The 13530-nt window shown below is 45.8% G+C and overlaps 1 protein-coding gene across 1 annotated transcript in view; it reads right to left on the bottom strand.

Annotated features, from left to right (window-relative positions):
• Positions 1-4693: 4693 nt before the first annotated feature.
• Positions 4694-13530, bottom strand: part of CLDN10 (claudin 10) — a 502770-nt gene continuing 493933 nt past the window's right edge. Inside the window, exon 5 of the mRNA XM_069640388.1 lies at positions 4694-5252. Coding sequence (XP_069496489.1) covers positions 5126-5252 — 127 coding nt within the window. The 3' untranslated portion in view covers positions 4694-5125. The remainder of the gene's footprint in view (positions 5253-13530) is intronic.

The raw sequence follows: 13530 nt of genomic DNA, 5'->3' as shown, positions 1-13530 counted from the left end.
GGTTGGGGATTTGGATAATGTTTTTATGACATTAACAACCCATTAATGACCCAACAAAGTGATGCACTAGCAGGTAGCAAGTGCACTATATAATCCCACTTTGACCGAATTTATGAGGTGTTTATATTCCATTTGTTCTTCTTACCCAATAACAAATATAACATGTTGTGGATAAGAACGTCATGCCATTTGGGCTCTGCACGTACGGACAACCCGAAAATAGCACTTGGGTCATGCACATACCGTATCTCAAAGTGACAATGCATATGTACCTCTGTAGTATATAACACTTCATTCAATTATTGGGATGGAAAACCATGTTGTACAATAATGCCCCATTACTGCTTCAAGAGAGTGTCGATCGACATGCCATGTTACATGACACACACCCTCAATGCACTGTGACTGACATCTGTGTACTTTGCACTTGTAGGTGACTCTGTTTACCCCCACTTCCCATGGCTGATGACACCTGTGTGTAATCCATGTATGCCACAGGAGGTGGTATAAATGGAGGAACACGTCAGCACCAGTCTGTGCATTGAGCAGACCATGGCCTGCTGAAGAGATGTTTCCTGTGTCTCCACTGGACCGGAGAGGCCCCAATGTACATGCCAGAGAAGGCTGGCCAAATAATTTTTACCTGTACCATGCTGGACAACATCTGCCTCAGGTGAACTGTCCCCCTGCCCGAAGATTATGACATGCCTCTCCTAGTGGACAATGACAGACTCTCGGCAGATGAAGTGCTGCTACACAGTGAACATACGGAAGCACAGACATCTGGTGCTGTAAGAACCAACTGGCAATTATTTGTAGACACATTACTTTTCACCTGTTTCTCACTTTTGTACATAGTCACATTTTTTTTATATATCACCTTCAAACAAAAGAATTGCCCTTGAATTTGTTCAAGTGAACTTGAACTTGTATTGTGTTGTGAAATGTGCAAACATCCACCCCCAACAGCAATACCCACCCACCTCCCCATCCCTAACACCCACACCCACGCACCTACCCATCCACAAACCCCATGAACCACCCACCTCCTCATCCCAACAGCCCTTCCAACCCACCTTCCTTGTGCCCAGAGAAATAGTGTCAAGATTATTTAAGTAATTTTTGTGGCCTCTTGCCCTTGCCAGCCAGATTGGGCAGTGTACGGGCCACATTGTGCAAGGACCGATGCCATGGGCTCCCAGCCCATGACCCCTCTGTGGGGGTAATGGAGGTGGAAGTCTCAGACTCCTGGGCCCAATGTTTTGCAGGTTCAAGAGCATACTCGCGTGCATACACATGGCAAATGCCTCAATGCCCTCTCTTCCTCACCCTGTGGGCCACAGTTGTGTTTGCAGCAGTGGCGAATGACAATTGGTGGCACTGGCTCCCACTGCATGCACAAATCACCTTCAAGTCTTGATGAATCATCTATAAGGCAGTCGCCCTCAAGTCACCCTGCTACCTCGCAGAGATATTCAGCATCACTGGCAGATAGCACACCACCAGAAGCCAGGACATATGCAGACTTGAAATCCGCCATGGAAAAAGGAAAGGACCAGAAAACAAGACTTCTCTGCCTACACCCCAAGACTATGGAACCTTCTCCCAGTCAGCATCAAATTCACCTACAATTCAGAAAAGAAATCAAGACCCACGCCTTCAAGGAGTCTCTCCTCAAAACCTAGGCCATTATGTCGCCCCACACGCCACTTGACTCTCTAGACGCTGACTGCCCATCTCCTCCCCACCAACCGGTGCAACTGTACCCCTCCTCTGTGCCCCTCTGTATCCTACCCCACTGTATATCTGTTCTGTTTTTACCTCTGTAAAGTGCTCTGTTCTGTATCTGTATTGTTGGATACCTTTGTAAATCGCTCCATTGCTCGAAGCTAGGTCTGTCCTCAATAAATACCATAATAATAATATTGAGTGACCCGATGCTTCAACGGTGCAAGTCAAGGTCGGGTAGTTTAAATGTTTTGAGCGTGATGGTTCTATGTGATGATCGAAAAGGTGGTGGTTTAAAGCCATCTGTAGCAGACAGCTGGTTGTTCAAGATGCTCTTTCTGCTATGAAACAACTATTCTGGCTCCCAGGATGTTGTGAGACACAGTGCAGGTGGCTCTAGGATAAGGTGAGTCATGCTTTGTCTCTGCTCTCGCAGCCTAGGAAGATTTTCAAGCACTGTGGTAGGCCTTCTTCCCCATCAAAAGTCACCCCCAATGTTCCCTGGGAGTGCATAGGTGACAGAACCTGCCTCTGCCTTGGAGCATTCCTTCAACTCTTCCAAAAGAGGTCCAAATTAATTTATCTCTAAGTCCTGGATGGTCTAAAAGTGAATCAAAGGAGGAGTGGAAGTCTCCCTCTTTTGTAGGCAAAAGACTACATGGAATTGGAGGACAGCAAGACTACTTTAAGGGTTCCCATCCCCATCCTTGAGACATGTGACACTTGCCTCCTGATGTCATAATGAGAGTGCCGTGTTCTGCATGAAGCGGAGGGGACAGGAAGGAAAGAGAAGCCCACAGAAAGTAAGATGGCGGAAACCTTCTTCAAACCCATTTGCTCTTCTCAGATAGTCCTAACTCTGTTCCTGTCTTAGCCTGCAGCTTCAAATGTTCTCTGGTGTGTAGTCCCGTAGTGCGAGGCAGGCCTTTGGTATATTATTCCCCCTTGGATGTTAGGCTCTCAGGCCATCTCCAGCTGTGAGATCCCAGGACTGGCAAGGTAGGTGTTACCCTTCCTCCCAGAGAGTCAACATATGCATGCATACTTTCTTTTGTTCCACTGGAAGAAGACAGGCAAGTGCCTGAAATCCACGTAGCCTCCAAAAGCTGTCTGAGCTCACAGGGTTGACAATGGTATACAACAAATGAGGTGTGTCCTTAATAGGTATGGCGTATATGTTCAGATTATCTTGCCACCAGGTGGGTAGTTTATCATAATTATGATGATTTTGGAGCAGAGGTGCCGATTTGATTGCAACCTCTGTACTACGGTGCCTTTGCTGTCACAACCAGAACATCACAAAGAGGGCACCTGTGAACTTTGAACCTGCTCTGTGCCACTGGAGAGCAGGAGCTGCAAATCAGGATAGTGATGCAGCAAATAATATGTGCACAGTATGCTTTCGGTATGGCATTTAATGAAAGGAGGATCTGGTTAGCTGACCACCCTTTCTAAAATGGAATTACCAGCATAATTGTATTATTTTATTTTTAAAAAGGTTTGCTTTTACTCCCTTAACAGATGTTAAATCCCCCATCTATCACATCAGTGGAACTCTCGCTTAGCAGGTAACCTCCCCTGGCCACCAGAGTGTATCAGTCCACTGTGAATTGATCACAGGACCCAATGTTTCAGGAATTGCTTGACATCTATAGGGCAAAAGTCAAAGCCTCAGCTGAGTATCGGGCAGAGATCTGTATAACATGATTTCTCACTGTTGCGCAGAGAGCAAAACATGTCTTTCTCCAAGCTCTACTATGGGTTCCTAGGAATGCCCCACTGAGTAATGCATTTGCTGCACTAGGCTGTTGGCAAGTTTGACAAGTCCATTTTTATTAGGCTTTTATTGTTTTGAAAGCCCCTCTCTGCAGTCCGTCACCAGAGACTCTAGTGAGGAACTGGAGCATCTTCTGAGTTTGCAGGCAGTTGGAAAGGTTCACTTACTAAAATATATCCGACTGTAATTGGATTATTTAGACCAAGATAAAATGGTGAGAGGGACAAAAGATCGTAGAAACATAAGACTTCAGTTAGGAACTCATTACAAGGTTGCCGTTATCCTGGTGTTAATATTGCCATATTAACAATTGCTGCCACTCGATCCAGAAAAATTACCGCTGGATTCCGAGTGCCGGCAATGGTGGTAAATCCCCACTCCATTGAGTCCCACGGGACACCATGGGGGGGGGGGGTTGCTGGTATTATCGGCACTGGTAATATTGGTGCCGGTAATATCGGCAATATTTTGCCAGTGGGGTGGCAGAATTACCTCCAGCTCTTGACTGGAGGTAATTCCAGCCACGCCACTGGCAAACGTAGACTTTGCTGGTGGGGTAACGTGCCAGTAAACAGAATTACCAGTATGTTATTACTGCACCAGCAGACTCCTAATGAGGCCGAATCTTTACTACCATTAAAGAGTGTTAATGGGAGTTTTTGGGGAGAAAGCCACAGGCGAGTTGGTCTTAAGTGCAATCCACATGCCCTATTTCGAGCATACACCTAGAGTGGCCTGGAAGTGTACCTATCAGCAATTACAAAACAAAGAAAAAGAAATATTTTGTCCTTTTTCATAGTGGGCTAATTACCCCTGTGTACAATGGAAACGTGTGGATGCCAGCAATGAGCTGTGCATTGTCGTTGCTGTGTGAACCAGTCTGAAACTACACTATTACAGAAATGATCTGATGCGCTACCAGATGCCCCAGCTATCAACAGATCCCTTTTCATTATAGGGGGTGTTAGGTGGCACAGAGTTTTCAGGATTGTAGGTAAACAGATACTATAGGGGAGAGGGCACGTCATTGAATCAGCAGTAATACAGCATTCCTCCCGACCATCACTCCTTGTTTGGGGCTTAAGATGGCTGCCGCTGTAAGATTACATTGCGTTTAAAAAAGCAAGATTCAAACAACAGTCCTGCGTGCCTGGCAAGATTTTAAGAATGATCAGCCATATGCGAAAATGTACTGCCATCAATGGGTTTATTGAACACAAAACTATGACAAATTAAAGTATGCAGACAATAGAGCACACTAACTTATTGCTTTTGCAGTCTCAAAATGTAGCTTTGTACCCAGTGCCCAGATCCCTCAGGGCCGGGCGCTATACAAATAAAGAAATACAAATACATACCTATATATTCCCTAAAATGATTTGGTTGCTAATTAAACATATATGTCCTCTGGTTGCAGATGATAACCACGCCCATGGTATAGCAGCTGGCCTCAGTAAGCCAATCTTCACATTGGAATTAACATTTTGCATGCAGTTTATGCAAGCTGCTGCTGATCAGTCATGCACGGTGTATCCAAGTGTTGGCACATTGCTCACCTACGGTCTGTAGTAGGTGAGTTTATAGAAACAAAGTATTCATAGGCATTTAAGAGCATTACATTTAGACGTAGGCATTTTTATCGAATAGCTTTGGAACATTCTGAATTGATTTTGGTGAGGCAGCACTATGGTGTGCTTTTGATCGCGAAGACATCATAGATGTGGCGCCGTTGTAGGAATAGGCTGCCCTGAAAGATAAAATGTAATGTTAAAGCCTGTCAATCTAGTTTGTTTCATTTTTTTCAATATGAAATTGACATTATCATCCAGTAGTATCATGTGCATGCGATTAATATGAGTGATGTATAGAGACAGAAAATAATGGGGAGGTGTTTTGCGCCTTTCCACTATATTTATTGTTGAGATTTAGATTTGTTACTGGTGTATTTTTGATACAAATCCACAATGATGACTTTACTTACACAACTTATTAACGATGAGCATGTGACAAAAGTTTGTTCTTTCAATTTGAATATTGTTATATACTATTTCATCTTTTTATTGAATTAAAATTGAATTGAAAGGACAACTAAACACAGCCACACAGCAATACTGGGAATTCTGCATACTAAGTGCGTAATGTCATACATAAAACAGTTGACAGCCAACAGAACAGCAGAAAGCATATACAGGGGTAGACATGTACAGCGTGACCCTTGAACATATCTGAATTATTACATAACACAGTCCAGGAACACACAGAGCAAGGCATACCTTAGTTTAAAAAAAATTATTAGCAGAGTTTGCTAACTAAAATGTTCTTGATTAGTAATCAAACTTATTTGAGCTAGCAATTTTGTAATGATATTTTTAATGTCAGCAGATGTTAGTTGTATCTAAGACATAAAATCAGCAACAATATAGCATGTGTGTACTGCTGAAGGAAGACATAAGTGAGATGAGAGTCTTTAAAATGTAAAGGGTAGCTGCATTATTGGACACAAATAAATAAGATATTATAAAAAAGGCTCTGAAAACAGTCTTTGGTGCATGATTCTGTGCCACTGGGTACAGTCGGTGTTGCACAGGGCAGTGTCCTGTTGGGTGTCCTGACCCACGTTTGAGCTATCATGCTGCAACATTTGGTGCTGTGGGCTTAGAAAATCCAAGATGGCCAAGAAGCCCACATGTACGCCAGAATAGGAAAACTGTGCAGTACTGGCATGGAAAACATCATGATGGCCAGAACTTCCCAGAAAATGCACAGGGAAATGCATGAAGAATAGGCTGCCACCCATTTTTGCCTAGGTTGTGAGCACAGGAGGGCACTGCCTAAAACCACCATTGGGCTACCCACACAGTAGCCTGAAACCATTGGGAATGGCAATGCTGATTGCCAAAAGCAACCTAGAACTGTGGGGAATTCATTTTCTTAAATCCCAAAAATGGTTGCATTACCAGTACTCACCACTATCAGAAAGCCGGCGTTTTAAAACCACCAGACTTTTGTGTAAAACTGAATAAATGAAACAAAACCAGACCAAGGAAAGACTTGCTAAGAGGTGGATACAATGTAAAACTATATTCTGAAATGACTTGAAGGAAGTAATTATTTAATGTGTATGTAAAAATCGTAAGTGATTTAAACTGGGGGACAAAAAGTGACATTTTATCTGAAACCTGGCTTAATGAAACTGAATTCTGCCTGACATCTACCCCCACAGGAGTTAAAACCTGCTCAGCCACTCTTCCCCTTGCCAAAAGGAGTTGTCACCTCTCTGATTAGATTAGGGGTGGAGCAGCTACAGGGAGTTGAACAAAGGCCTGTCCTGGGCCCAGGCAGATGGTTTATTAGGGTGGTCGTAAATGGCTTCCTTTTGAACAAAGCCCTTCCTTGACTCAGGCAGATGGTTTATTGGGGGGGGGGCGTAAAATAGCTTCCTCTTGGCAGAAGCTGGGAGGGGCAGGGTCTCTGAGCTTGGCAGAAACTGGATACACTGGTTTCTACACCATGTGACCTGGGAAGACACACCCCTGTTGGCCAGAATATGATTTTAAGAAAGATGTATAACTCATGGTGCGGACTTGACAAAATTATCTAAATGATACCATAATTCTTGTGATTTTTCTGCCCACATTTTAAGAGGTTTTAGGACCTGGTGGTATGATCTGGGGGGTTGCTAGCGGAAAATAGGGTTTCACTCCAAATGTCTGCATGTTAAAAATCTGACACTTCATCAATTAATGTCCATACTCCTTGCGCACATGTGTGTAAATTTGGGTAAATGTCCGATATTGCAAAACCAGTTAAAAAGTGCAAAATGTTGCCATTTCTGAATGCAAGCCCCCAGGAAGAGCAGAGTTTGAACAGAGCATACCTCATGTGATATGTGATGGGTGCATGTAATTTTAAACAACTGTGTATCTGTGCAATATGTATTTGAATCAAATATAGATTTGTGGGCAAACTGACCAGGGGAGGATCCTCTGACCCATAAAACCTACAGCATCACTCTGACTCACATTTCCTTCCCCCAATCATGGGAGAGGGGAGAATTGGGCCAATGACAAGTAGAAAGGGGCAGGCTTAGCTAGGCCCAGGCACACACCCACTTTCAAAACACATAAAAAGAGACTGCTGGGACAGGTAGAGACATTCAAATCCAGTTGCTGCAACGCGCTCTGCCGGACCACACAACATCCAGAAGATACCAGATCCAACCCTTAGACTTTAAAACTCCAAAGAACTTGATTCAGAACTCAAAGCAAGGGCCTAAACCCACAAACTGAGAACTCTTCTCAGCAGGCCTCAGCATCCAGCAAACCTAACAGCGGTAGCAGCATCCAGGAGCCGTGCAGATCAGCGCTGTGTCCAGAGAAAGCTGTGCAGAAGGATCCAGGGAGCCAGGAGCCGGGCCAGGAGCAGTGTCAGACCAGACTAGCAGAGCAGAGACCAGACGCTGTGCGCAGAGACCGTCCGGGGCGAAACCAGAACCGAAGCCATCTTGACCCGATCCGTGAGACCTAGACCTTCCAAATACATTGTGAGTACAGCTAGGACGGTGTGAAACCAAATCTCTTAGTTTCCAGTGATATAATTCAATCTATTTAATCTAAGTAGAACTGCCTCCTAACTGTCACTTGTCAATTCTGCAGCCGCATAGCTGTCACCTGTCATTTTTAAAAGCTGTCACCTGTCAATTTGAGTTACTTTAAATTCGAAAAACGACCTTTACAAAATCGTTCATATCTTTGGAACCGCTTGGGCTAGAAACCTGGTTTAACTTTCCTCTGAAAGCTTAGAATCTTAGCTTTTCAACGAACCTAGAACCGACTGATTCCCGCATTCGCGAATTTTGCCGCGATTCGCGATTTGGTTAAAAATCCAGCCACGCGTGAAAACAGCAGCTTCCTTGCTTTCCTTTGCCAAAAGTTTGTTTAACCTGCTAGTTACTCGTAGAGCATTGTTAAAGGGAGCCTGAGCTCATCCCAAGTATCTTTCACTCACCCAGAACCTCCTAAAGGGAATTAAAACCATTTTCAGCATATTCCTCACTTCATTGCCAGCACATATAAAAGCATTTTGGGCCTGTTTTTCAACTTCTATCCATAGTCTAAGCTTGCTGGGGTGAACTGAATTACATTTGATTGCATGTCTGAGAACTGTGTGCTACTCTTCATTTCCTTACATTGCATAAGGGGGGGGAGTGGATTGCCAGAGAAAAGTGATTACATTGTTTTGTTGAAATCATATTGAGTATTTTCTGTACTGCATTTTCATTCAACATTGCATCCATCTGAACTTATATAAAGCATTCTCTACCACCTTATTCTTCTGTTCCTATTCACAAGTGTGCTACCTCATCCTTATACTACTCCTGGGTAACCAAATCAGTTTACTAGTAGGACATTATTCACTGTTGATCACTGCTCATGTTTTAAGTGTGATATTAATTATTAATTCATTCTAAAAGTGTAATATATATATATACTGTTAATTTTTTTTTCAAATAAACCTTTTAAACTTGCAAAACAGAACTACTTCTTGGCTCAGTGGGGTCAGGGGGATTCTAAGAGAGGGGTGTTATATAGGGGTAGTCATCCAGAACTCATGAACTGGAAATAAAGATATATCAATAAGGGTTTCCATTCAGTATCCCAGACTAGGCATTGACTTAGCTGTAGTGTTGAATTGAATCCTCTTACAAAGTGGGGGCTCGGGCCGGACGTCTGGGTTAGATCTATCACTTGTGCAGCTTAATACAGTGTGCTAACTGACGGGATACATACATCCGGTCGGATCACCACACTGTTTTACGCTGTAAAGCACTCTTCAAAGGGACACTCTAAGGAAAAGGTCTGTTTTGCAAAAATAAAATACTAATTTCTGTAAGTCAGGACAGAGATCAATCTCTAGAATGACGACCTTGTTAGACATGAAAATAGCGAGGGAGCACCTCTTACATAAGCTATTTGTGAGAGGTGAGTGGACTCACCAGGACCAAACGGTCTGGTTGCAGGCCATCGCGCAACAGGTCACTGAAACAGGGTCAGACATATGGAGAGATCAGGGTCCATTACATGTGGCCCTGAGTGAACTATATATGGCTCCTAAAGCCAAATATGAACACAATAAGATTGCCAGGATAGCGGCATACCTGTACCTATATATGGGAGACATGCAGGATAAATGTACTGAAAGCCAAGATCTGGCGAATAAGCGACAGATGGCGTTAGAGAAGGTCTAATCTGACCTGGTCTCTTCTGAGCAGAGGCTGCAGGGGAGCCAGGAGTCAGAAAATGATAGTAGGCAGTATATCATTAAAATAAAAGAGGACATGGATAGACTGCAACAGGAGAAGGCTGATCAGGATACCAGATTTCTGGCCTTGCAGAAGGAGTACCAAGAAGGGTTGGACTCCCTTCTGCAGAGCCAGAAAAAGCTGGAGCAACAACTGGACTTCAACAGGGCATGCACAGAACAGGTAGCCACCCTGCAAATTCGATTAGACAGAGAGAAAGAGGAAAGCAATAAATCGATTCTGAAAGACCTGGATACCCAGGCAGAGTTTGATCAGGAGCACCAGAAAGCTGGTGCCTTCCAAAGGCAAAGGGACACCTTAGGCCAGGAAGTCTGCCATTTAAAAAGGAAAATGGAAGAAAATCACCTGGCCCTCCAGGGACTGGGTGACCTCCAAAAAGAATACCAGAACTTGTTGGAGCACACCAGGAGGGTGGAGGAGGCTCTGGCAAGAAAGGAGCAGGCCAGTAGGGAAGGGACTCAGGAGGTAACCCTCCTGCAGCAAAGACTGGCCCAGTACTCCAGGACCAATCAGGAGGCACAGAGAGAAAATGAGGCTCTCTGTCAGCACAATGATAAGCTCCAACAACAGGTAGCGATGCAGGAGAGACTGATAGAGTCTAGTAAGGCCTTAACTGAGGAACTGAAAGTGCAGGCTCTTGCATTGCAACAGGGAGCAGGGGCGGATAGAGACCAGGTTCGCTGGGAGAGGGAGACTCCTGAGCATAACCTCAGGAGCCCTAGTACCAGAGGCCTTCATATCTCCCAGTCCCTGGACTCTGCCACCCCCATGTCCCCTCGCGCACATGAGCCCAGAGCCACGGGGATGGCAGATTACTATCCAGCTAGAAGTATGGGGCTCATAGGCCAGTATCTCCCAGGAATGGATGGGCGGGCATCCGGGTATGGGCAACCAAGCACAGTGCAATTTAGTGGGGAACCCCAGGAGAATAGGCCCATTAAGGGCATCCTGAAAACTTCTGCCCAGTTAGGTCAGTGGGGGGGGGTACCCATCAAATCCTGGCAGCAAGGAGGAATCTGAAGACTCCTCTGAACGGCGCAGGACACAGGAGACCAGGTCCCCACATTCTGCCAGCCATTCCCAGGCTCGCAGAATCCCGGAAAACCTGGAAGAGCAGACAGGAACCTCTGGGAGCAGTGCCTCTGAGTCAGAGGACGAATGGACCAGGGTTACCCGAACCAAAAAGGCCAATAAGGCAAAAAGGGCCTTGCTTAAGGACCCATTGAAGCAAGTAAAGGCAATAAGGAGTGTCATCACGCCTTATCATAAGAACGCCAAGTATTCCGTTTGGGAACACTTGGAGCTCTATGAGCAAATGATGGAGACTTTCCATTTGAAGGACAGCAGTAGCTGCATCCGGTACGTCAAATGGACATTCTCCCCAGAATACTCCAGTTTCTTTGCGGGGCTGGAGGACCAAAATCATTTAAGATGGTCCACCTATAAGGCGGCCATCTTGAAACATTTTTCTGTTCACAGAAATCCTCAAGAGGCTCGCAAGGCAGCCTACAATTTGCAATGTGGGGAGGATCAGGACCCACAAGAGTTTGTGCAAGAATTAAAGCGTGCTTTTGCGCAGACCACCAGAAGGGTGCGCACAGACAGCAAAGAGTTTGTCAATACATTTTTCCATGCTCTCCCTAAATATATAATGACCCAGCTCGTGAGAGATTTTCATGAGAAAAGATCTTTAGACTGGGTCATTGAACAGGCTACCCGGATCTATGAGGTGCAGAAGCCTATCGAAAATAAAAATAACTCGCCGAAAAACCCCAAAACCAACAGCACCCCTGCTGCTGCCAAGGTGGCAGAGGTAAAGGTTGCCCCCGTTTTAGATTTGGAGATGGGGGGGCCTAAAAACCTGCTTGCACCAAATAATTCACAGCCCAGAAGGCCCTCGGGCCAGTCACCGACAGGGAGTCGAGGAGGTAGTCCCACAAATGGGGTCCCCCGCTCCCCTGACTATGTAAGTCCCCGCTACAAGGGAAACCGACCAATCCTGGGTTATGTGTGGACTCCTCCAGCCCAAGGGGGGGGATCCAGCCAAGCACCTGACCCGGGGAACTTCCCTCCTAACTTCCCACAGGAGGGCAGAAATTCTCCAAATCCTGGGCAGAACTTTTTCCCCAGGTATCCACCCAATTTCCAGCCCCAAAATCATCCATCCTTCTTTCCCCAATTCCCTGAGCCCAGACAACCTAATCCGGGAGAGGGGAGGCCAAGGGTGGAGGGGTACCAAAATCTTCCCAACCAGGGGTACTACCAGAGAAGGGATAGCTACCCTTCCCGGGATCAGCCCAGGGGAGAAAATAGAGCCCCGTATCAGCCTGAGCGGGTTTCCCAGTTAGAGCGCCAAGTCCAAAATATGGCACGGGATCTGGGTCACATACTGAGGGCTCAACAGAACCCTCAGATGAGCATGCCACCGCAGAATGCCCCAAACTCTGGACCTGGTGCTCCAGAACAATGACGGAGGCAGCACCCCGATAACACACCGGTTCCCAGGGAGGAGGCACAAGGGGAAGGGGGGTGTAAAGCCTTGGAGGAAGCTTCCTTCCCAACTTGTAAACAGCCCCTGGAAAACCAGGAACCGGAAACAAAATCTCCTACCCCTGAAAGCCTGCCTCCCAAGGAGCAGAGGGGGGGTAGGAGAAACAAAGGACCCAAACAGACCCACTTTGTGGAGGAGGTACAGGTCTTCCAATTTGAGGGAGAGGGATCCTCAGAGGATCCTGGGGAAAGGATCTTCTCCTTTAGAGATGGGGGAACTCCTCCCAAAGAAAAATGGGTCCCAAGGGATGCCAATTCAGACTGGGGAGATGTGGAGACTGAGCTACCGCCGCCCATCATCTCATCCCAGAACCGACAATACCAAAATCCCCTGGTTCAAACCCATCCTGGTGACTGCCTCCAAAAAGGGGGGGGGCGGCCCAGAACCGGAACCAGGGGAACCCACAATGGCTCTGATCTCCAGTTGCCAACTTTTTCTTTCAGATTCCCAAGGTTCTCCACAGAATTCTGCCCAAATCTCTTTGCTAGCAATGTCCAAAACCAGAAAGTTAGCCCACCAGTTGTCCAAAAATGTGCATTATCTGTGCCCCCTTGAGGAGAAGGAGGGAAGATACTATGCCCTGGTACAAGTACAGGGGCAGGGTACAATTTTGGCACTGGTGGCACTGGGTCCCAAGCTGCCCTTCTGTCCAAAAGGGCCTTTGAGGAACTAAATGCAGGAAGGGGGGAGAATTACCGAATTCCTCTCACCTCTCTTCCTGGACAACTGCAGAACTTTGACGGGAAGGAAATTCCCGTTGAGGGGACTGCAGACTTGGACATTAAAATTGGGCGACACAAGGTGAAACACCCGGTCATAGTAGTGACTCCAGAGGGCACCCCTTGTTTACTAGGGAATGACCTCCTGAGAAGGTTGTCACCCCTAATAGATTGTGTAAACAAGGTCCTCTGGTCCCAGACTAGCCGACCAATAAAATTAAAAGTGTCAACCATGTTAGTTTAAACGGCACCTGCCACATGGTTGAACAAAAATCTGACCAAGTAGAATTTCACTTCCAGAACAACCAAATTCCAGACGTGACAGTAATAGCAGTAGGACAACAGACTGGTGATGGGGGGTCCTCTCTATTTCTGAAAATCAACCTTCCTTCCAGTTTAAGGTGGTATTCCATACTGGAAGGAAACACCCTGA

Source organism: Ambystoma mexicanum, chromosome 7q (genome assembly GCF_040938575.1).
Source record: "Ambystoma mexicanum isolate Mex_15411 chromosome 7q, UKY_AmexF1_1, whole genome shotgun sequence".
NCBI classification, from domain to species: Eukaryota; Metazoa; Chordata; class Amphibia; order Caudata; family Ambystomatidae; genus Ambystoma; species Ambystoma mexicanum.
This window is presented reverse-complemented; position numbering and strand designations above follow the sequence as displayed.